The following is a 26167-nucleotide window of genomic DNA, read 5'->3' on the forward strand; positions in this document are numbered from 1 at the left end:
TTAATCGGTTCATCAATGGGACCGTTGTAAAATATCTATCAAAAAATAGTACTGATTCTTTGGGTATTGTTTTCGATAAATGTAGAACAACAGCGGGTCCTAACCCAAGAGAGCGGTCTTCAAAAGGAGTTTCAGCCCCTTGATATAGTTCAAAATCGAGAACCATTCCTGTAGTGGTCGTAATCACAAAGTTTTTAAGTCCGACTGGACGTGGTTTATTTTTTACGAATTGCCGATAAGGACACCTGCCAGTAAAAGGTACCATCTGTTCGTCTATAGAATATAAACCAATGGATCGAGGTATATTTCTACACGCATTTCGAACAAATTCGATCAACGGTTGAACTTTCCAAAATTTACTTTTGTCGTTTGGACGACGGTTATTTACGTCAACAAAATGTAAATGTGTGCGTATAGCTAGAAACCTATCTCTTGTGATTGCAGAAGATATGAGATCCAAAGCGATACCTCTCTGCTAGTACATAAAAAATCGAGGATATTTAATAATTTCCATCAATGCCTGGGCACCATAAAATACTTTTATTTCATTGGCAGTGGCCCTGAATTCTTTCCCCTTTGTACTAAATGCATACATGTTAGTATATAGCGCAGCTTCTTCGAAATGTAAATCTGGTAAATATTTTTCTACATAACTAATAGGTGAACCTAATTCAATACAATTCTGAGGGCCATTAAATTCGGGTAGTGGTACACCCAGAAAAGGCACTTGGCTCCATCCAATATTTGATGTTGATTGTGTACTAGTTTGAGTTGGTACTTCTGTATCATTTGTATTTAAACTGACATCTAAATTATTTTTATTATTACCTTCGTTATTGGTTAATGTATCTTGATCTTTGTCAAAATCTGATCCAGAATCCGATTGACCTGCATAATTTTTAGGTAAAGGTTGCCACGTTGTATCAAAATCCGAATCATCACCACTAAAATCGTCTATTTCCGATTCTTCATTTAAAGCGGTTAAAATATCGGTTGCATTTAACTTAGCACGACGCATTTTAACAAAAAATTAAAACAAAATGCAAAGACACGAAAAGAATACTAACCTACACACTTGTGTAGGTTAACTTAAGCCGTCTGAACCGAAGGAACTACTAACGATAACTGTGTATGTTTTAAATTATAAGAATCGTCACTACGTACCGAAAAATATTATATAATAATGCCAACACAAATAACAGTTTGTAAACGATAATTTAATGTGACGAGAAATGGTATTGAATAGGCCAGACGAAAATTCCAAACAAATGATTATTTTTAGAAATATTAAATTCGTTTATTTTTGTACAGATAAGGAATAACCTGCACAATCGTGTGGTTAAGGTTTAAACGTTCTATTTGAATTATGTTAGTCTACAAAATTTTAAGAAACCAACCACACATTTGTGTAGGTTCGTTAATACCTATTACTAAAATCAATTAATCAGTCAGTACTGAAGATAGTATAGATTTACATACACGATTTTGTGTGCTAGTTGTAAAACACATTAAAACAAAAATCAATGCTCGTCGTGAAAGGGCTACTTTATTTTCATCACTTCCTTTATTTTCTGGGTTAGTTTGAGGGGCTGTCAAAAATTTTTTTTATTTAGTTACTATATATCGATCACACTTTATGCATATAAGGTGTCCCTGCATATTAATATATTTAATTTAATTTTATAATTTATACTCACTTATAGACTGAAGTACTTGTTCTAACTCTTCTTCTGTTGCTAGTTTTTCTATTTGTTCTCGTGAAATAGAAGATGTTAAAAGACCTCTTTGTGCTTTAGTGCCAAACATAGCTTCGTATGGCGTTTGCTTAATACCTTGATGATACGTCGTATTTTTTGTAAATTGGACAAATGGTAATGCTTCTGACCATTTTGTAGTGTCATTATCTTCCATCATAGCTCTCAGTATATTTTGGAAATCTTGGTTTGCCCTTTCGATAAATCCTTGTGTTTGGCTGTGGCGTGGTTTACCATGCACAATTTTCACACCATCCCACATTGAACACAGCTCTGATATAACTTTATTTACAAACTCTCGACCATTGTCGGAATGTAAAATATTTGGCGCACCGAAAATAAGAAATATATTTAATAAGTGATGTGCAACTTCTTCTGCAGTTTTAGATTTTAGAGGTCTTAATTGAATAAATTTGGTTAGGTGATCCTGATAATTTAATATAAATTTAAATTCACCATCTTTGCAAGTTTGCATATCTACTAAGTCTACTTGACACCGGGAATTAAGTTCACGACTTATAATAGGTTTAATTACAATACCTTTTTTTGGAACTTTTTGTTTGGTTTGGCATTGAACACATAAACTTAAAAATAACATAACAACTTCATATGTTATATTTTTGAATTTGTTCTGCAATTCGTTCATCATTCTGGTTCGCCCTCCATGACCAATTTTTATATGAGCTTCGTACATAATATCGTATAGTTCTTCGTTCTTAACATAGTAAATAATTTTAGTTTCACCTTCTTTTAACGGGACGATTAGTTTATGATTATCCATAATATTCATAACGTCAAACCGATTTAATCGTCTGTAATCACTTCGTTGTTTATTTATTTTTGCTTTAGCATTTATAACTTCACTTATATATTTATTATATTTTTCAGTGCTTAAATAAAAACAATTATCTTCCCTTTTTTTTAATAAAAGTGCACTAAACTTTTCATAAAAAATATCTTTTATACTTTTATCCATTATTAATTTTAATTCGAAAATAATATTAATAAAATATTACACTAAGGCCCGTTGTATTACAGTATTACACTTAACTGTTGCGCCCGGTTTAGAAAACGCGTCGATACTGACGAGGGTATATTTATATTATATTATCTAGCAAACGATTGACAATCGGATTGTCTCATGCGATAACATTACTAACGTCCAAACGTCTCTAATGTATATTGTGACTGAACGATAATGTCTTAATTTTACAAAATAACACAAAAATACTTTTTACATACATAGTGATTCAAGTGTGGTCAACCTTTACCAAACACTAACTGTAAATGTCAACAATCACCGGTGTATGAATGCGTTAAGACAATTTCGTCAACATTCACTACGATTTTTGGTAAATGTCAACCTACACCGGCGACTGTCAACATTCGCCTACTGCGGTGATACACCTTAACATATACATAGAGATAGAATAGTCGCCTAATTTGAAACATTTATGACATTTTGTAATTCTTTTGCTAATTTTTCTGTTAGATTTTCATGAAACTGTATTACCACAGAATAGATGACAAAGATACCTAGCCATCTAAGCTACAATTTTACAGAACATTTTTTTAAAATCTGTAATTTTTATTCTGAAATATTTTAACTTAAGTAAAACTCATTAAGTGGTCCAATATAGGCAACTGGTATCTTAAAATGAACTAACTACCTGAGCCTTTTATAAAAACAATCAAAATAATAACTTATTAAAATTTTCTTTTCAGTCCACAAACCAATAGGACCATTACTGTAAACAGATTAATATCACAATGTTATTAATTAAATGCTGTTAGCAAATTAAAAGTCCAACCTTAACTTATTTAAAATATAACATTAAAATATAATCAAAGAGATAATTCATTTATCATTAAAGAGATAATTTTTTGATTTTTTTTTTTTTTTTTGTACAGTCGTAAAACCGGATTCATCAACATTATAAATTGTACTTGCATTTATTTTATTTTCATTGTTTTTTCTGTATTAAAATTATGAACCAATGAAAATTTTTCAGCAATGTCAAAAGCTAATTTTCTTTTATCAATTATTGTAAAACCGACCAAAAAATAAAAATAAAATATTTCAATATGTACACATTATTTAATTTATTTTATTTAATACAAAGAGTAAATCAACATAAATGAAAACATACAAAAATTATTTAAAAAATTATATACATAATACATTATTATATTTAAAAAATTTACAAATGAGTTAGAATAGTTAATTTCCTATTCTTCATTTTTTTTCAGACATTAAATTTCTATTTAAAAATTTGATAGCTGTAAATATTCTAAACCTTGTAAACAAATTAATTAAAAACAATTTATCAAAAAACTCACAAGGGTGGTTAAAAGGTACATTGCAAAAAAAAATTTTTTAATTCGGCCCCAACTCCATCTACAATAGCAATTGTAGGAAAGTTATTAATAAAAATATTCTCTAACTCATTAATATAATTGTAAAAAGTTTCATGCGGCATCATTAAATTCCCAATTGTTGAATGGTCACTAGTGGGGTATGCTTTATAGAATGATAAAAGAAATGAATGATCCAACTGTTTTTGAGAATGTGCATAGTCAATACAAATCTGGCAAGTATGTTTCTCAATACATTTTTTCATAAGATACCCTGACACGTATGTTAATGTATTTTGTTCAGGAAGATTTAAAAGTCTATAATCAACTGTCCCTACACTTATGCCTTTACACTTGAAATGTTCGGTTTTTGGTTTTTCCAGAAAAATTGTTTTTTTCTGAGGTGGGTTCTATCGAACTTAGTATTTCATCAAAATCTTTTATACAATTAGCACCGGGGGAATGTTGAAAATAACTTAGGTACAAAATTTTTTTAAATGCCCAAATAAATTGAATGAGTGTTGGGTTAAAAGAATTGCCTTGTTGCTGACGAAACGTGCAAAAAAGGTTCTCTAAGCAGTCTTGATTAAGTCTGTTTGTATAGAGGACAAATTTTTGGGATTTAGTTGGATTTAATAATGTCCACAAAAATTGCAGCCCTGAAATTGAGATCAACCAACCATTGATAAAATTCATTCTATTTGTTTCATCAGAACCTTTGAATTTATTTATCACTTTTAAAGATCTAAATATACCTGCCATTTTATTTAAATGTGCAATTTGTAATTCAGTGTGTTTAAAAGGACGATTGTACTGTTTTCTATTTGGAATTTTTGATGTGTTAAATATGTCAAATAATTTGTCCATATCACTGATAAAATCGATCGTAAATTGTGCAGAAGGCGGTAATATTTTGGAAATTAAAACTAATGACATCCCAGCAGCAACAGTATTACTAAAAACTTGTGTAGCTAAATAGACTCTCATTTTCTCAAATGGACCCGGGTAAATATGAGCATATGTCAATTTGGGAGCCAAACGTAGATTGCACTCTGAATCATAATTGTAAAAAGATATTAAATGGTCTTTAATAATAATATTGTTATTAATATGAAAGTCGTGTTTAAACAACATGTTTCGAGTAGGTTTTATCAGATGAGACGGGTCAAAAATGTAAGCAATTTGTACTGAATCTACTTCAAAATATGGTTTGCCAGGAGATACATACAGATTTTTTGCAAACTGAAAAAATTTGAGCCTTGATCTGTAATGAATGCTTTGATGTTTAATTTAATTTTTTATAAGCGGGAAATAGTTGAAAAAACAACATCTTTTTAATCATTACCGGAACAGCTATTAGAGATAAGAAAATATGAAATTGGGTGTTTCCAGTTATGATTTATGCCTCTAAGCATAAGTACGAGAGCATACTTAACAGGTTCATACTTTTTGCATTTATTTGTCTCATGAAACCCAACTATTTTGTCTTTGTCGACTTTATAAAATAGATGAGTTTTAAGAGATATTTCATCTGCGCAAAGGACACAATCAAGAGCATCAGGTAATAAGCTATTAATTTTATATGATAATAAATTAAAAAGAAAATCATTGAGTCCCGGTGTTATTTCATACCTACTAGTGACTCTTCTCAACTTTCGGCATGAGGGAAGGTAGAGGGCTTTTTGCATATTTCTGTACAATTTTGCACTTATAAAAAAAATACTAAGAGCTAATTGTTTAATATCATTAAAATATACCCTTTTGATTTTCTGTTTTTGTTGTCAATTTGTGATTTTACTATCAGACGTACAGTCGGTGAGCAGTATTTCTCAACGAATTTTAGACACGTCATGATAGAATAATCTTCGGCTAGCTCTGGATTAGAACTCAGTACAGACTCTAATTCTTTTCTCCTTTTCGTTTCTGCAAAGAGTTGTTTTCTGAGTTTCATTTTCCTCGGAGTTCGATCTGTTAGAGATGCTGGAGAAGACGTCGATACATCCGACATGGAAATTGTCGACAAGGCAGATGATGTATCTTCAATAAAAATTAAATAATACAATTTATAAATATATTATATAATAATATAATTATTTTAAAAATGATTTTATAAATACATACCGGGTGTTGAACATGACAGCAAGCTGCAATCTTCCACTGCTAAATAGTCATCATTGGCAACATTTTCAACAGCCTGTTTCTCTATTGTACTTTCAAACAATGTCGGTACAGCATCAGGTTTAAGGCGGTTCTGTTGTTCATTTCGAAACATACAGTTTTCAAAGTGCATTGAACACAACCGATAATTTTTATTTAAAATTGAAGCATCAATTTTTTTTAGATGTGACAATCCACTGTTGTAAATCCAAACTTCACATCTATACAATTAAAAATTAATTTAATATTTATATTTTTGAAAATTTTTTTTACAAATGCTAAATAAATTAATGGTAGTTTAGTTCCCACGTGATTCTCTCCCCCCCCCCCAAAAAAAATGTGTTTTAAAGCACTGAATACTAGTCTAATTCAAAAATTCAAATAATTATTTTAGAAGTTAAGAGTTATAAATACCTTAATACATTAAGTTTTTTACCCTGTGACCTAATTGAGCTTTTGCATAGCAAATCAAAGGACATTTTCGATTTGCGGAGCGGAGCGACGGCGACGAATGCCGATACACGTGTAGTCACATTTTTGGTTTAATTTTTTGAGTTTTTAAACAGTAAGTACGAAAATTAAAATATTTTTGCATATTTCTATCCATCATAAAAAACATATAATTTAAAAAAAAAAACAAAATTTAGTTTTTATTTAATTGTTTTAGAGTTTCTTTAGTATAACTTTTTAAGTAAAAAAAATGCGATAATTTTCAACGTTACACTTTTGTATTCTATACGTTGACCACCACATGGCCGTTGGCGGTCATTCAATAGGCATTTGTTATAAATAGGGCAGTGAAGTTATTGTATTAAAAAACATAATAAATTGATTGCATTATTGCATTAAAATATATTGAAAATTGCAGTTGTAATTTTTGAAAATTACATTAAAAAAATCACGTATAAAATTAAATTAAGAACAAATATACAGTATAATCATTAATCATTATTCATTATGTAGGTATTTACTATTTAGGTATAATTTAATTAATAAAATAAAATATTACAATACATAAAAAAATTAAGAACAAATATTGCTTACATTATTGCATTGCATGACAAAAGATTTTTTCACCGTTGTGCGAACGGTTTTACCCGAAAAACATACCTACATGTAAAAATTTAACGCGCTATAGGTACGTTATTGTAAAAAAATGATGAAAAATAGTTAAAATTGCACTTAAAGAAAAATAATGGCCAAAATTGCATTTATTGCAATAAAAATATTTTTTGTTTAAACTCATAGTTAACTGAAACATATTTTAAGCTCACTTAGCAATAAATATAAGCATCTACAAAAAATATGCAAATGCAACAACTTCACTGCCCTAGTTATAAACCTAGTATATTTTTCAATGTCTTCCATACTTGTAAGTATACCAAATATTTAAAATAAAATATATTATATCAAAAAAATTGTAATGATTCCCGCTACGCCACGGTCCTTATTTTAGTGCATTATTGTAGCGCCATAGAAAAGTTAACAATATTAAACCAAATTCATTTGTGGTCGCCGGTAGTCACGTGGCATGGTAGTAATGATGAACCATGAGCGCCGTCGGTCACAAATTTATAAAATTTGAGAATTGGCGTGTTAAAACACATATTTTGGGGAAAAAAATTGCATAAGAACTAAACTGCATTTGTTCCAAATTAATATAAAAATGACTTACCTTAAAGGATCCTTTGGAAAAGAAAAGTGACTCAATAATGCCCGATCTACTTCCAAACTTTTACAATTTTTTATTGAACATTTGACTATTTTACTTTTTTTTGTTAAAAATTAGTCCATTGTAATTAAAAATAAAAACTGGCTAGTGACAAAGATTCAAAATGTAAAAACAGTTCTTACAACAAAGGTTAAATGAACGCAATGTACATGAAGTGCGGACAAGTCACAATTCAGAAATGACTAACTGACTAAGTGAGTAATGAGTAAAGACATCGTAACCTAACGCATGTCGTGTAAGCGGTTTGTTTACGAACTTCGTGTTTGTTGAACATTATGGCCGTATGCAAAGAAAAAGGGAAATAAATATTTTTTTCTTACGTGGCAACACTGAGCGACTTAAGCTTGTTATCAGCCAAGACTGAGAGTGTCCATTCTGCTTTCATCTATTCTGTGGTAAAACATTGAGAACAAAAACAATTTATCAATATTTTACAATATTATTGAAATTAATAATATATATATATATATATATTCATCAAACTTTATAGATGTTATTATGTCAACCAAAAACTTAAAAATTTAAAATACGTTTTTTTAACTTAATTAAACTTAACTGTTTCATCAAGAAAAACATTTTGTACTAGAATCGAAAGTTTGGTACAATATTTCGATCATAGAGTCTGGCAACACTGCAAGTAAGTGTATTTTATCATATTAATCAGTCAAAGGACCATAGACCTATGCAAAGAACAGATTTCTGTATCTATTATCTAATAATATATATATATATATATATTAATAGGTTAATGGTTCAAATACTAAACAGCTGTTGGCGGGATATTTGAAAACAAATATCTTTGCTTACCGCTTTACCGCCTTTTTTATCACAAGTCTATAATCTATATGTAAAATATTCAATTATATTTATCATCGATTATATTTTATTTTATTATTACCAGCGAATGTTGATGTTCACGTTTTATATAATTAAAATATATACATTACATTTGAAATATGTGGGCTTTTGGTGTGTAAACGTAACCTAAAATATCAGATTTTGAGATTACAACTTCACCTAAGCAGAGTCACCAACCACATAATACATATTCGTTTGGCCTTGGCCCTCAAATATATTTAACATTAGATACATAAACCTAAGTACTTACAAACAACTTAACAACTTAAAGTTCCATTGAGGTGAGTAAAATACCAATTTAAAAATTATTTCTAATGCTCATCGTATTATGTAATAACTTGACTTAATATTAATATTAATTGTAATTAAAGTTAACAATTTGATTGTAGGAGGTACTAGGAGTACTAGGGTTGAATATTCACATTTAATATATATAAGGAACAATGATAAAAGATATTTTATGAAGTTACATAGGTACATTATTTCAAGTTATTTATTTATTTTTTTTTTATTGATCCATTATAAAATTATGTGCTAATCCTCTTAAGTACTCTACTCGGTAGCTTGACGGTTTCTATAATTTTGTACTAGGTGCAAAATGCGGTTTCCAGCATCAACAAATTTCCTTTTTGAAGGAGGTGGTTGATTACCTGCCACAAGAAATTCATAATAGATATCTCTCTCTGCTTGCACCTTTCTGAGTTCTATTATGAATTTCCAAATTGGATTGGACATGCTGAGCTGTGCTTGGAGTCTCCTACGAGATGCTTCATCAATATTATTCGTTTTCTGTTACCACAGATGACCAATTCAAAAACATAAAAAATAATAATAATTAACAACAATGATTTGTAAGTACTTAAAATTATTTATAATTTAAAATGTATCTCTATTAATATGTTCATAGTGAGTTAAATATATTTAATAACATAGAATATAGAAAAGTAAAATAAATAATAATACTCGTCCTGTATAAATTAGTATTCGTTATTAACTAAAGTAGAGTTATTAATTATGTTTTAATTTTTAATGAATAATTTATTGGATGTCATAAACTTATATTAAAATAATATGAATTTAAATATTACATTATATATTATATATGTAACTATTATCTATTAATTTATATCATTATAATTATTATAGGTACCTAGTTAACTAATTAAAGAAAAATAATTTTATTGTGATTATTTTTAGATTATGTGGATTATTGATTTTTTTTACTTGATATTAAACATAGACAACTAAACTAAGAAGTACATGAAATAAAAGAGCTTTAATACTCATGATTTGTTTACATTATTAAAAAAAAGAAAGATTCGAATATGTAACATACCATTTGTTCTGCTAAGACTCGATTATATAGATTCAAAGTAGGAATAGGAAAAGCTGGTATTCTTCTAACACCTTCCCTTCTCAGCATTCCAATATAATACGATTCTAGCTAATCGAGGATTGGCTGTAATTATGGAAATACTGCTTCTATTTCTATACTTAGAATTTCAAAATAAGCAGCTACATCTTCTGGCGGGAAAAATGCCAATGCCGTTATCATCCGAGCATATTAATTGAAATCGGGATTATTTCTGTAATCTCTAAATGGAGTAATATTAAAACATTTCAATTTAGGTATTGTATATTAAATTATTAAGCATATCTTATTTTCATATTTAATTATTCAAAAGTGGTTTATGTATTAATTCAGAGGCATATTTAGACATTTTTTTGTGAGCAGCTGAGGTATATTTAATTACCTATATAGAACTTCTTCTATTTACATATGATAGGACATAATAAGCAGACTTAATAAATATTTCTTGGATTTCCCGGGGGCGGGGGCTGAAACCCACTAGCCCCCCATAAATACACCCCTGTATTAACTTGGTGGGTATTAAAACAAGAACCAAGATTTCATTTGTTTTTAATATATATATATTATATAATATTATAATATATATTTTATTTATTTAACTTATTAAATTTCAATTCTATTATTTATGAATCAAATTTTATGATTTAAAAGCATTGTTCTTACTTATATTTACCAAATAATTTAAGCCCTAACATTTATTTATGAAAATATTGTATTCCATTTAAATTAACTAATAATTTAACTTACGCCATTAATCCTACAGCTCCAACTTGTTTTTTCATGTTCTGTAGGAGATGAAAAAAACATCCTTGGATTTAAATTTCAGGGAACTCGGTCCTGAACGCGTTATGGATAGCAATCTTAAAATCTACAGAAATGCTTCCTGCAATTATCCCTGGAGCTAGATTTTTAATTTCTATTAAAAGTCTATTGTATGTTGCCTGGTTTTTATTTGGCATATATACATGGATGAATACCACCGTTGCGAGTACCTAGTATTACAAATACTTGAGTAAAAAGAATTGGGGCGATCTTGAATTTTCCATCCACAAACCACTCATTGCTTGTCGCAAGTATCTAAATATTATAATATACAAAATTCAAAATGAATAATTGTTTTTAAAAATAGAAAGTATTAGTTATTATTGGACACTTACTGTATAATAGTGTATAATATACTTGTATTATTTTAACATAAGCATATTCTTATTATTGTCGTTATTGTTATTATTATTTTTTTTTTTTTGTTAAGTATTATTCTTAATTATACTCTGGCTAGTTGCTATATGGTATATAACCATATACAATGTACAAAAATTAATTTTTATAGTTTGAATATAAAATTATATTTAAAAAAAAATCATCTATTCTGTTTGTAGCAATTAAAGAGTCATATAAAATATGTTAACATTTCTACCTCTAATTCTCTTTGGCGACCAAATATTAAAATTCTGTTAGAGCCAGGTCCAGTATCACATAACAAAAAATTTTCAAATTGCCCAGGTTCAACTTCATAATTGTTGTATTCCTCAGGAATTTCTAATTTCATTAATGATAATGGAGCAACCGGGATTTGTGGACCATTATGTCGGCGAACTCTACGTACAACTTGTTTTAAGTTGTTAATAGATGTTAACGCCCTTTTTCCATCAACTGTTAATCTTTCTAAAAAAATGTATTTTAGGATTAATTCTTGTGCAACAAACATTTTAACTTGAAACAAAATTTAAAAAAAAATCGGTATACAATTAAAATTAAAAGTATGATTAACAAAATAATGTCTTAGAATTTCAAGTTTTTAGTTACAAATAGGTATAAGTAAATTACATACTCATGTTAAAACTTGAATCAGAATAAATAATAATTCATAAACATTAACTTTAACTTTATAAATACACCTATTTTTAAGGGGTTAGTCTTATGCCTCAATTTTCATAACATTTATATTGAAAGGGTCAGCCAACTGGGTGAAAGCAATTGTAATAATTAAAATTGTATGTTGTATGTTGTATTGTAACATTTAAAAAAAAAAACAAATAAGCTTAGTTCGGAATTTAACTTTAACCCATTAATTTATAATTGCAGGTTCAATGTGTTGATTTTAAAATGATGTGTGTTTTATTTTCTGTCAGTCAACAGCTTTTTGATCAGTAAAAGACCCAGATTTTCAACTTTTTGATTGGTTCTTAGTAGCAATTTTGGTCTAGTTAGTAATTTGGAGGGAGCAGATCAAAAGTAAATGTTCAGTAAGTACTTTGCAAAATATCCAATGAAAACAAAAAAACTTTAAGTTTATTTTATAATATATATGACTTGAAAATTGTTTTTTAGTTAAGAAAATTATAAAATATTCAATTTTTATGGATAAGATTTGAAAGGTTTAATTCTAGGTTCCTGAGTTCCTTGTAAGTAGTTCATATAATAGGTACTAAAAACAAAATATCTTAAATAATATATAAGAATAATATTTGTTTAGACAATATGAAGTTTAAGTGTTGCTGAAATTATGTATAAAACGAAAAATAACAATTTTAGTTATTTTATTGTAATTTAAAAATATTATTCGTGGGTACCTACTTATTAAAACTTTAACTTTTAGATGTTTTTTAATTTTTATGCTAATTATTGGCATGTAAAATATTACAATTTAAAAATACTCATACCTACCTCGCTTTAAAATTAAAATATGTATTACAAAAAAGTTAACTTAATAAAACATATAAGTATATAGTTAATGTTCTTAACTTTAAATTTGATAATAACTCAATTTAGTCTAGTATTAAAGCTTTCAACACAATATTGATTTGAGGTTTAGCTAAACCTAATTTATTATACCGCTAAGTCGCTTGTGAATGGAAAATCTACCTCTTAGCGCGTAACACGGGTAGCAGATATACGTTTAGCAATTATTATAATTTTAAATAAATTAGTTACTTGTAATTATTGACATGTTAAATAATATAATTATCGGAGGTATTTTTAATATTTTAATTTTAAAGTGAGTTATAACTTATAGATACCTAGGTAACTACCCAGCTAGGTAGTTATAATGGTATATATGTAAAAATAATAATAATTTAATTGTCTCGCTTTAAAATTCTGTATTTAGAGAATAACTATGAAAGAACGCAGATAATGCTAAAACCTTTAAATATAATAATAGTATATCTATATTTACTATATAAAGGTCACTTTAATTTCTCATGTTATATACTCGTTTGTAAAATAGCCAACAAATTGGGGTAGGCTTTCTCTTAAATATTATAATCACGAAGGTAATTAAAAAAATTGGCAAATTTAAAATGATTTAAGTAATTTAATATTTGTTGATAATCTATTATATAAAAATAAGTCCGGTTTTCCTCCCTGACGCTATAACTCCAGAACGCACGAACCGATTTCCACGGTTTTGCATTCGTTGGAAAGGTCTTGGGCTCCGTGAGGTTTATAGCAAAGAAAATTCTGGAAAATTCAGGAAAAATTCAACAGAAAAGTGGGGAAATCGTTTTTCACATACAGCGCCATCTATTATACATAGCATGTACTTCAAACCAATAGCAACGGTGCGTGATAAAGTGTGTGACAGATAGTCATTATTCTCTGCTCAGTTAATTTCATTTAAGCTCAGTGTAAATTATGTGGATCGTGCATTTGAAGTTAAATTCAACACTCTGTCCATATATATATTACTTATATTATTATTATAGCGACCGTTAGTTGCTGAAACAGTCACAGGGAACGATGGATATCCAGTTTATCGTCGGCGTTCAAAAGAAGATAACGGTCGAACTATCAAAGTTAAAGTTCAAAATCAAGAGATTGAGATCGGAAATGAATTCATTGTACCATATTGCCCGCTGCTATCACGAATTTTCGAAACACATGCAAACGTTGAGAGTTGTCATTCGGCCAAATCAATCAAATATTTGTGCAAGTACGTCACAAAAGGCAGCGACATGGCTGTGTTTGGTATTGCGTCGGAAAATGTGAATGACGAAATCAGCAACTTCCAAATGGGCAGATACGTCAGTACTAATGAAGCACTGTGGCGATTATTGTCATTTCAAATTCATGAAAGATATCCCACAGTTGTACATTTAGCAGTGCATTTGGAAAATGGCCAAAGAGTTTACTTCACTGAGGCTAATGCGGCACAACGAGCTGAGAGACCACCATCGACAACATTGACTAGCTTCTTTGCAATGTGTGAAGCAGATCCATTCGCAGCGACGCTGATGTACGTTGAAATGCCCAAGTATTACACTTGGAATCAATCAACAAAGAAACCCCAGTTCCAGACTGGCCACAGGTGTTTTCAACTGATGCACTAGGTCGTATGTACACTGTTCATCCTAGAAACGATGAATGTTTTTATTTGCGACTGCTGTTAGTAAATGTACGTGGACCGAAATCATTTGCGCATTTGAAAACTGTGAATGGCCACCAATGCCAAACATATCGAGAAGCATGTCAACTATTGGGTTTGCTGGAGAACGATTCTCATTGGGATTTAACACTTGCAGATTCAGTTGTTTCATCAAATGCGTACCAAATACGAACGCTGTTCACAATTATCATCACCACATGTTTTCCTTCACAACCAATTCAGTTATGGAACAAATACAAAGACGCCATATGTGAAGATATCTTGCATCGCTTGCGTATTCAAACGAATAATCCTGACATCCAAATAACCGATGAAATCTACAATGAAGGATTGATTCTGATTGAGGATCAATGCTTGACTATTGCAAACAAGCTACTGATTGAAGTAGGAATGATTGCGCCAAATCGATCGATGCACGATGCATTCAACCAAGAATTAAATCGAGAGCTGCAATACAATGTTGATACATTGCAGGAATTCGTTAGAAATAATGTTCCGTTGCTGAATGAACAGCAAAAACAAGTATACAAAACATTAATGCAAGCGGTGGACAATAATACTGGTGGTCTATTCTTCCTGGATGCACCTGGAGGAACAGGGAAAACATTTGTCATTTCATTGATTTTGGCCACTATTCGATCAAGATGTGACATAGCTTTGGCGTTAGCATCATCTGGAATTGCGGCGACTCTTCTAGATGGCGGTCGTACTGCACATTCTGCGCTTAAGTTGCCACTCAATTTAAACACAATTGATACTCCAACGTGCAATATTTCCCGATCCAGTGCAATGGGAAAATTGTTAATGCAATGCAAGCTCATTGTTTGGGATGAGTGCACAATGGCACATAAGAAATCACTTGAAGCACTTAACTTCACACTGAAGGATCTTCGGAGAAATAACAACATCTTTGGCGGCTTGATGATATTGTTGGCAGGCGATTTCAGGCAGACGTTGCCAGTAGTTCCCCGTGGAACGCCTGCAGATGAATTGAATGCTTGCCTAAAGGCATCACCTTTATGGAATAACGTAAAAACATTATCGCTAACCACTAATATGAGAGTTCAACTTCAAAATGATCAAAGTGCTGCACAATTTTCCAAACAATTGTTAGATCTTGGAAATGGAAAAGTCCCAGTTGATGCGACATCTGGATTAATTACTCTTACCAACGACTTTTGCCGATTTGTAGACACTCAATTAGTTCTTATTGAAAATGTTTTCCCAAACATTAGTGAGAATTATAAGAATTATGCTTGGTTAAGTCAACGAGCAATTCTTGCAGCAAAGAATAATGATGTCCACGCACTGAATTTCACCATTCAATCAAAAATTGCTGGCGATTTGGTGACATACAAATCCGTTGATTCAATAACAAATCCCGATGATGTAGTAAATTATCTAACGGAGTTTTTGAACTCTCTGGAGATACCAGGATTTCCACCACATAACTTGTAACTGAAAGTTGGTACAGTTATTTTGATACTGCGTAATTTGAATCCACCGCGACTTTGCAACGGTACTCGACTTTCGATAAAGAGACTTATGCCGAATTTAATTGAGGCAACCATTATTAACGGAAAGTACGCAGGTGAAAATGTATGTATTCCTCGAATACCAATGATTCCGACTGATCTTCCGTTTGACTTCAAACGATTGCAATTCCCAGTTCGCCTTGCGTTCGCAATGACAATTAATAAGTCGCAAGGCCAATCGCTTAGTGTTTGCGGGATAAATTTGGAAAATCATTGTTTTTCACATGGACAGTTATACGTTGCGTGTTCACGAGTTGGGAAACCATCCGCTTTGTTTGTGTTAACGTCAGACCAAAAAACAAAAAATGTGGTTTACCAAAGAGCACTACAATGAAACAATTAAATAACACTTCATTTTAGTAGGTAATTGAAATGAATTTATTACTGTTGTGAAATGAAATAAATATTTTCCTTTTCAAATATATAACAAAAAAAATTTTTTTTCTTTATCTTTTAATCACCAAACGAAATGTTACATAAAACGAATCTGGTGGCGAAACGGAGTTCGCCGGGTCTGCTAGTTACCCATACATTGATTAATTGCCACAGCTGGTGCCTCCATCGTTTCCAAAGCTCTTTTTTTAATATTAGTAATCGTCGAAGCTATCTATAATATTCAAAAACATACGCTATTTACAAAATATTTAAATAATTAAAGATGTAACGTCACGGAATTTTAGGCCATTTACTATTTCTATGATTCCTTATCTCCATGCGTAATTATAAGTAACATAACGGTTATGCAATAACGTTCCCCCGCTCTCCTACCCAGTGTTCGGTTGTCGCTGTCGGTTGGACTCCACCGCCGTCGTTGGCTTTGCCGTGCCGCCGGTATGCGTCTAACCTAACCGGTATACCTGTACACCCAAACTATTGTCGAATTCCCACCGCAAGACAACACTGCAAGCCACCGATATCCACCGACTACGTCCATCACGATCTCCGTCTCTGCGCATTTTGTCAAAAACCGTCTACTGTGTCACTACAACTGACTACCGGATACTGGCGCCCAACAATCCACCTCCATCCACGTGGCTGACCAACGGTTTTTTTTCTTCTTTTCTTTTATTTATTATTTGTTTTGACACGCCGTACATGACAAACATGATGGACTAAATACATCTACAGGCCCGTGGCGGGCGAAGCCACCACATCCACAACGGTTTCTATCACGTCGAGGTCACCATCAACACCTTCAGCCTTCAGTCGTCGTAATGTATAAATTTTCCCCAAAAAACCCCCCTTTTAATGTCTATCCATTTTCTCATGCCGTTTCTAATATCTCATTTTTTCTTTTAAAATCCTCTTTTTTAAATCTACACCCCGGTAACCGTTCTCACGGAGCCGTAGCCCATATTAGTATCTATTACTCCCAACTATTATTTTGTTCACATGTATTCTCCTCAATTTCTCATTTAAAACAAAAACTGTATACTTGTAGATTTTATGCATTTGCCATGTGACAACTATTTTATGTATTCTTGAAATTACGTATGTATTTTATCTGTATTGCAATTTGCCATTTAACTATTGCTCCATTTTTCATTATTTTTTGTATTGTTAATATTATTTATTCTCATGTTGAGTATATCCTGTACAATATGTATGTATATATCTATTACTCTAAATTTTTATTATTATTTATAAGGTTTCTCTACACTTAATGTTATTATTTTTTTATTTTATTCAGCGTTAAATTTGTTTAAAGCCCATAGACTCTACCGATGTGTCCACAGGACACCACGCGATTCGGTCTATGGGTCGTCACACAAGTGTTCCCCTTCTGTGATGGGTGGTAAATAAGCCCATAAAAAGGCTGAAAGCTCACAAAGACAATCATTAGTAACAATCAATTATTATTGATGTTTAGCATAACCGTATCCTTATTCAGGCTCGGATTTGACGGAGGTTTTTAAGTGCGGTCGAAAAAATTTAAAAAAATTTGGCCCTTGGTTTAAGAAATATATTTAAATATATATCACCATATATTTATTTATATTTATATAGTTTATGCGTTTATTCAATAAACGATTATTGAAAAAATACACATGCATAACACAACGATATTTCCATAATTTAAATCTTATTAGTTGAAGCTACTTAAGTGGATACCAGCGTAGTATTAGTTATCTTTTTCTGACCCACGCACAACATGGCAAATTTTACGTTCACAAAAATTACTATAACCATATTAATTTCTCAAATTAGAATGAAATAACCTATTATAGAATTTAAAGCTAAGAACATTATCAAGGGCAAACGTTAATGTTCAATAATTTCAGTATCAATAAATTTCTCAAAAATCTCGATGGCAGACATACTTTTATACCTAGAGTAATCTGGTTTTGGAAATGAAGCTGGTCTTTTGATGTCAAAATCTGCCCCCTTATCCCAGCGAGATATTTGTTTGGATTTTTTCCTAGCCTCTAACCATTTTCGGTGTAATTCAGGTGTTAAAACCAATGTTTCAACAGACGGTGATGTATGAGTCGAAATTGAAGTAGAAGAAATGTCTATAGGTTGAGCTAGTTCATTACAAAAGTTGCCTACTCTTTCTTTGTTACCTAATCGAATTTCAGCGTTTGCCGTCAATTGTCGAGATGATAGATTATCAACTAAACTATAAAAAGTACGGGATTAATTTACAAAATATGAAAACGTCTAATTATATTATATTATATCTTACCCACTCCCATCTTCATCTCCTGAATCTTCATCAGTATCGACACTAGGATTAGGTGGTTCAATGAAAATATCATCTTCCATCTCATCATTGTTTAATAATATATCTAATGCTTCAGAAAGCGAAAGACCAGGTCTATGAAAATGAAAAAAAATAATAATAACGATTTATGTATTGAAACGCCTAGCGTTGCCATATGGCAACAACAAGACATAGATGACCATAACTAACTCAAATATAATTAAAATATTATCAAACTATCAAGAAAATGTTCTTAGAATGTCTTATTAGTAAATAATCAATATACCGTAACTTAAAAATAAATATAAAAATAATAAATAATAAAATAACGTATGCTAAAATCTACTTACTCGAAGCGAAGATCCATTTTTTCATCAAATATGATATTCGTAAATATAAAATCGTGTTTCTGAGAAAACAACGCACGGTAAACTGATTTTATTTGTTCGATCGCAAACTAGTCATGTCATTACATCGATAAACATCCATTGTTACAATTCCGATAACGTTAGTATACGCGGAAAAAAAGTTATAAATAGAGTCTATACACGTTGCCATATGAACACGCTGGGCGCTAATGGGTTAATACAAATGTACGTATTACATGATTAAAATTGGTTGTTTGCACTAGTATGTTGCTTTCTATGCTCAATATTGCTAAATTTGATAGCCGGTCTTTAGTCATAGTTGAGCAAAGGTATATTTTGTGAAGTTTTAGCTGGCCAAAACTTCTTTTTGCAATTGCACAGCTGAGTGCTGACTGGAAGTGTATACAATTGTTCATACAAAGTAAATAAATTTGTATATGCATAAATCACGTCAAGAGATATCACAAACTTCAACACTTTATTTAATGGTTCAGTTTCATTATTATAAACTAGATAGTAAACCAGATAATTTTCATCAGCTAATTCAATAATATTTCCCAAATTTTTTTCATCATGCATTATGTTACCTATATATTTATGTGAACAACAGCCTGTGTATGTTTTGTATAGATCACGATGTAGAGAAGATAAGGTTGTCACGTAGCACAAATTAATATAATATATTAATTAATGTAACTAATAATAGGAAAAGGAACAGCGAAGTAAAAAAAAAAAAAGTATATACGATATTAAAGGCAGAATTAATATAATACTAATAATAATGATAATGGTACCCGAAGGCACAGCTTACACAACGTACGTGTCCCAACGGGAACAAAGTCAACGAGACGAACAAAAGAATATATATATATATATATAATAATAATAATATGTATAACACAAGAAAAATCACGTTCGTGTGAAAACGAAGTGAATAACAACCAACAAGTGAGATACGCAATAAGTCGCGGAAAACGCACGGACTTCCGATAGAAAGGCGGCGGCGGTGATCGATCGTAACAACGGTTAACGATAGACAAAAACGCCGCCGAAGCTCTCGGTGGTCGTCACCCACGCCGCGGGAGCTTCGGGGCTCATCGCCGACTCAGAAACTGGTTCGATTAATCGCTCGGGTATCCCGATTGATTATCGAACGAGTGGTGATACCTAGGCAAGGGGGTCTAGCGGGTGAGATCGCGGTATTCGTGCGACACGACCGTGTCAAGGTGATACCACTCGTAAATATTCCGGATGCAAATTAGGACGGCAGTTTGATAGTACTGCGGGAGCGCGATATGTAGCGCCACCACTCGCCCGGAGGCCTGTTTTTCATTTTTGTTACATATAAAATCATGAGGTTTATGTAGGATTTAGGATTTTCTTTATAAAATAACGTAAGAGTTTGAAGTTAAAACTTATCTAGTGTTGAACCTGACTGACTGACTAATTATTGTTTTATAATTTATATTTCAATATGTTTATTGAGTAAGAACTATTTTCAATAATTGAAATAATGGAATAGAAATATCTTTTCCTACTATTCTTTCCTATTTCCTACCTAATATTTACATTTCACTTATATTTATACAGGGTGATTCTTTTAAGTGGGTACACTAATTATCTCGAAAAGTATTAACTTTTTTTGAATTTTTTTTTTTTTAAACTTCTATGTTTATGTTTTTCTAAAACCGTATAATATTTTAATTTTTTTTACCCTTATATTTATTGGTGAAACCACTATCAACTTTTGATTTTCAAATGGTAACATATAATAAAAATATTATGAATTAATAATCCCATTTTTATTGTAAATTTACGCGTTAAAATTTTTATTTTTCGTCGATTGGTTCGCGAGATACAACTCCTCAAAGTATTGGTGGTTTTCAAAATGTTTTCAATAATATTGTAAAGACCAGGAGCTAGTCATAAATTTGATATCGTTGAACCCAATAGGTTAATAGGTATCAAAATAAATAACAATTAATTAATGATTACCATTGTACTTTAAATCCTAATTATTTATCAACTTATCGACTAATTGGACATACCAAATTACCCAAGAATGATATATGAAAAACTGGAAATATATTATGACAAATTTATTTTAATCACAATTTCACAGATAATTATTTAAAAATTAAAATCATAGAGTATAATTAAAATGGTACCACCACGACACCACATAATTATATCTTATAACCACTAATGATTAAGGTATACCTTGATAAGTCCGTGACTGGTTAATGGTTATATGATTATAATATTATGCAGAAAGTAAAATATATTAAATACTTATATTTAGGTGATAATAATGCGCAATTGTCACGAATTTATGATAGTTCTATCAACTATCAATTATTATCTTCAATAATATTGTTCTGTGATATTGTGAATGATATTATTAATGTTGTATGATAATAGTAAAAAATGGAATAGATTATAGAATAACAATTAATAGATATTATAATTTTAAATTAATTAATTACCTTTTTTTAACTAAAAATATGACTAAAATAAATATGATAAGGGTCTTAATTCGAATTTCAAATGATAACAACATTTTTTATTTCTAAAAAAAAGGAATTCGATTAATTCGAACTCTTTAAATGAAAAGGAAACTTAACATCAAATAGTTTTGATAGTTTCCATCACAATGGTATATTGGTTTTGGTATTTTCGTAAGATATAAGTATATAATTAATGATAACTTGAATAAGATGAACAATTTATTAATACAATAATTTATGATTTTATTAATAAACTATAACCTACAATCATAACATTTTATTATTTTAATACACCTTTGGAATATATGTATACCTATTTAAAATTATCTACATACCTACATATTCACACATATGTACACATAGTAAAAACAATGAATAACAAAAAAATATAATAAAAATCAATAGGTACCTATTTTATAATATATATAATATATATGTACAATGTACATATACAGGGTGTCCCGTGAGGATTTACCCATTGCGATATCTCGTTATCTGTATTTGTTACCACTATGGTATTAAATAATTCACTGTTTTTCTAGAAACTAGAAAAAATATTAAAAATCAGGAAATTAATGAAATCAAAATGTTGAAACGTCAATATTTTCAGAAAAATTAACTCTACAAAATGGCTATCTTCGATTTTTTTGAAAATAATTAAATAAAAAAATATATTTTTTAACTTTTTTACCAAAACATTAAAATACATTAAAACATAAAATATTTGTAGTTCTTATTCCTGTGAGTCTTATTAAAAAATCAGAATTATGATATGTCCATTATTTCAGGAGATATCGCAATGGGTAAATCCTCACGGGACACCCTGTATACATACATTTACATAAAAAATATATACTAGGTATAATAAACATCAAAATCTATTAAAAATAAATTATTGTGTTTGAGATCTTATAAAATTGTCCATAATACAATTTGAACAAAATAATTTTATATTTATCTTGTAGTTTGAACGATATATAAGTATATACAACATACTTAATAGCTATAAAACTTAGTAAATAATAAACTTATAAATAATTACATAGTAAATGATACATTTTTTTTTTTTTAATAACATAATATAATACCTGTATGCTGAATTAAATTTCAGATGGTGTATGACAAATTGAAGGGTCTCATTACTCATTTGTAAAATCTCTTCAGAGGCGCACATAAAGCTACCTAAGAAATTATTTTATACACCTTATGATACAACTAATAGAAATCTAAAAATGTAATTAAATTCATATAACATGAGGTGACTTCAGCCATATTGAAAATATTATTTTCACAATTTAACATTATTTTATTAACTATATTTTTACAATACAATATTAATTTTTAATTTTACTTTAACTTGTATAGTAGACATACATACATATAACTGACATGTCTTATTTTTATAATTTACCTTTTCATAGGTTTATTATAATTATTTTTTTTTTTTTTAACTATTTCACATTAGTTTTGAGATAACTGTAACAAGTCAATAATTTTAATTTTAAATATACATAAAATAGTACCTAACTATAAGTTAACATCTAGCATACTGTATTTTTTAAATGCATACTAATTGTACAACTTTTTTTCACTTATTTTACTTAATTCAAATTTGCAAATCCTACATATTACCCAATATTATATTTATAATATTACAAACCACTTAGGTAAATAATTTCAAATTATTTAAAAGTGAAAGACAACGAATAGCTGAATATTTCAAGTTTAAATTTATATAATGTTTTATTTTAAGATTATTTTAATAATATAATTATGAATATTATTAAAAACAATAAGGTAATATACAGGAAAACAGCTTACCTATTTCAATATATCATGACTGAAATCACCCCATTTTATATTACTATTATTATGAATCACTATAAAAGGCATTTGTATAGCAGGTTATCTACCAATTTACTAGAAGTGATCCACCACAGTATTAAGATATGTAAATATACATTGTACAATGTACATATTAGGTATGAAATACATTTCATCATTAATATTATTAAGATATATTTTTTTAGGATCATAAAATCAAATAAGAATCCATTTAAAAATACATTCTTCACTTTGTTCAGAATCTAATACACAGTTCACCATAATTGACTATTGCAACGATATAAAAATTCTATTTCAATTATCGCAATTAGGCGTTCCTACATGGCACGAATTGAGATACATCTTAATTCGTGCTACATGGCAACATTATTATAATACATTATAGTTATTGGCTTAAATTGAGAAGTATGTAATAAGTAATAACTATAATAATTAATAGGTAAGTAATAAAGGAGTAGAAGTGAAATTGATTGACTTTATTACTACTACTATTAAATAAATGCACAGGTATCTGTGGTGAATATTTATAAAATTTGATAGAGTCCCTGCTAGACAAATGCCCTTTAAAATTGTACCATAATTTAAAAGCTCAGGACTATGATAAGTCTATTCCAATTTAAATCATACAGTCAAATCAAAATATTCGTAATGCAAAAATGCAAAATATGAGTTAAGATCATAACATGTATTCAATAAATAGAAGCAAACTCAACTTAACCCCTAACTAAAAAAATACAGTAAAATTTAAAAGTGGGACTAATAATCTTTATTTTGATTTAGTAGGTGGTAATACCTAAATAGCTAACAACACCAATCAAACAGAAGGAACTATTCAGTTGCAAAACATTAAATACAATATACAATATTATACATAGTTTAAAATAAAAATATTTTTATGATACCTAAACATTAGGATTAAGACATACCTACCTAATATTATAACAAAGTGGTTATTTAAGGATAATATTTTATAATTCCATATATAATAATAAAGGTGAACAATCTATGATTTTTTGTTTTTTAATTTTTAAAGAAACGTACAATTTACCACACATTTATGATTGATTTGATGTTGTTAGCTAATTAACTTGATTGTATAATATTTGTTAAAATTAAAAAAAAAATACATTAGTATCTAAAATGTTCATTTAACATATTTTTAGTTTACTATATTATTGGAATTAGTTTTCTTCTGGAATGCATATTGTCAGACTTGATTTTTTAACTTCTTTGAAATTAACTTGAGTAGTTGAATATCTAATAAGTTAAGAAAGGATAAATATAACCAAATAATTTAACAGTAAAAAATATGTTTACATACTTAATTAATTTTATAGTATCTTCAACTATCAAAATTATATATTGGAAACAATATTTTGATTTATCATCGTTCTCATTTGCAAATTTGGAGGTAGAAAGTTATGTGATTTCATTATTTATCTTTCAAACCATCTGACTAAGTATTTTTGTAGTAAATACGGATAATGTTAGTTCTTAATAATAATTACTATGCCAGAATGCAAAATTTGAATAAATGCAAATTAAAAGTACTTCTGAACAGAGAACATTATATTTTTAAGTATATTGTAGGTATAAATAGATAGGCACCTCGCAGCCATCTTGTTGTGTCCGAGTAGATGGTAATAAGTAATAATAGGGTTAATAATATATTATGTTGTATTAGGTTTGTGCTATGGTGTCAGCTAATAATTTTTAGAATAAAACAACTTTTGTGTTATCAAATGTTGAATAACATTTGGTGGTGTAACTGAATGAACAAAACTGATTAAACTGAAAATAAAATTTAATTAAAAACTGTTAATATGTAATATTGTATATTGCATGCACAAATTAATGTATTAATCAAATTTATTTTTCTACCTATACATTTTATTTATTTAAAAAAAACTTACCAATAAATTGTATGTACAAATGTTGTGCTTTCCAAGTGGTAGGTATTATCAAATTTACGCCACACTTAATAATATAGATCACAAATTACGATGTCATCAATGGAAATTTTTCGACAAACTTAATTATTCAAAAACTATTGCGTTAAGTACTTCAGTATATTATTATGTTATTAAAGAAATTTAAACTGTTAGTATACTTAACGGTATAACGTATAAAACATACAATAATTAGTTTAATTACTAATTACATCATACATTTAAATCATTTAATATTTAATTATTTAAGTAATAACTAATAAGCACTATGCAGCTGGCCACATGGTTTAAAATAATTACAAATTACAATTTACTTTTTACTTTGAACTTAAGTTCCAGTTTATCACAACTGATACTGATTGGTTTTCCACGAGGTTTTCTATTGATATTATCATTTATCATTAATTAATTAATATCATATATTTTAATCAATGATATTATTGTCATAAATAATGATAAAGGTATCGCCAAAGTTTTGGTAATATTATTATCATTGTACGGTAATAATAGGTATACGCGTCGTAATGATGTCATAATATTGTCATGTAATGAAAACAATGGAGGGGATTCGATGCGAACAGCCAAGTTCAACAAAACGTAGATTTTATGGTCAAATTAGCATATTATATATACATTTAATATAT

General features: G+C 29.3%; 3 protein-coding genes and 2 long non-coding RNA genes across 5 annotated transcripts; 2 read left to right on the top strand and 3 right to left on the bottom strand.

Moving 5' to 3' along the window:
* Positions 1-1440: 1440 nt before the first annotated feature.
* LOC126554033 (KRAB-A domain-containing protein 2-like) lies at positions 1441-2352 on the bottom strand. Its single transcript, XM_050209150.1, has 2 exons — positions 1698-2352; positions 1441-1589 (listed from the first exon to the last, which is right to left on the bottom strand). The coding sequence occupies exons 1-2, from the start codon at positions 2350-2352 to the stop codon at positions 1441-1443; spliced, it is 804 nt and encodes a 267-aa protein (XP_050065107.1).
* A 7078-nt stretch (positions 2353-9430) lies between these two features.
* On the bottom strand, positions 9431-11302 carry LOC126554038 (uncharacterized). The gene is made up of 3 exons (XR_007606601.1): positions 10976-11302; positions 10193-10451; positions 9431-9645 (listed from the first exon to the last, which is right to left on the bottom strand). It is a non-coding gene; the product is annotated as an uncharacterized LOC126554038 (long non-coding RNA).
* A 2465-nt stretch (positions 11303-13767) lies between these two features.
* Positions 13768-14559, top strand: LOC126554034 (uncharacterized). The gene is made up of 2 exons (XM_050209151.1): positions 13768-13803; positions 13936-14559. The coding sequence occupies exons 1-2, from the start codon at positions 13768-13770 to the stop codon at positions 14557-14559; spliced, it is 660 nt and encodes a 219-aa protein (XP_050065108.1).
* Positions 14560-14564: 5 nt separating this feature from the next.
* LOC126554035 (uncharacterized) lies at positions 14565-16073 on the top strand. Its single transcript, XM_050209152.1, has one exon. The coding sequence runs from the start codon at positions 14565-14567 to the stop codon at positions 16071-16073; it is 1509 nt and encodes a 502-aa protein (XP_050065109.1).
* An 8664-nt stretch (positions 16074-24737) lies between these two features.
* On the bottom strand, positions 24738-25986 carry LOC126554037 (uncharacterized). Its single transcript, XR_007606600.1, has 3 exons — positions 25488-25986; positions 24896-25365; positions 24738-24831 (listed from the first exon to the last, which is right to left on the bottom strand). It is a non-coding gene; the product is annotated as an uncharacterized LOC126554037 (long non-coding RNA).
* Positions 25987-26167: the final 181 nt, after the last annotated feature.

The sequence above is a fragment of the Aphis gossypii genome, unplaced genomic scaffold, assembly GCF_020184175.1.
Source record: "Aphis gossypii isolate Hap1 unplaced genomic scaffold, ASM2018417v2 Contig00404, whole genome shotgun sequence".
NCBI classification, from domain to species: domain Eukaryota; kingdom Metazoa; phylum Arthropoda; class Insecta; order Hemiptera; family Aphididae; genus Aphis; species Aphis gossypii.

What these genes read in the sequence shown, in the direction of transcription:
- LOC126554033 (XM_050209150.1), bottom strand. Translation starts at nt 2,352, where the DNA reads ATGTTATTTTTAAGTTTATGTGTTCAATGCCAAACCAAACAAAAAGTT. An exon ending in ACAAGTACTTCAGTCTATAA is followed by an intron (nt 1,590 to 1,697) that starts GTGAGTATAAAT and finishes AATTTTTGACAG; the next exon opens with CCCCTCAAACTAACCCAGAA.
- LOC126554034 (XM_050209151.1), top strand. Translation starts at nt 13,768, where the DNA reads ATGTACTTCAAACCAATAGCAACGGTGCGTGATAAA. An exon ending in TAGCAACGGTGCGTGATAAA is followed by an intron (nt 13,804 to 13,935) that starts GTGTGTGACAGA and finishes TTATTATTATAG; the next exon opens with CGACCGTTAGTTGCTGAAAC.
- LOC126554035 (XM_050209152.1), top strand. Translation starts at nt 14,565, where the DNA reads ATGTACACTGTTCATCCTAGAAACGATGAATGTTTTTATTTGCGACTG.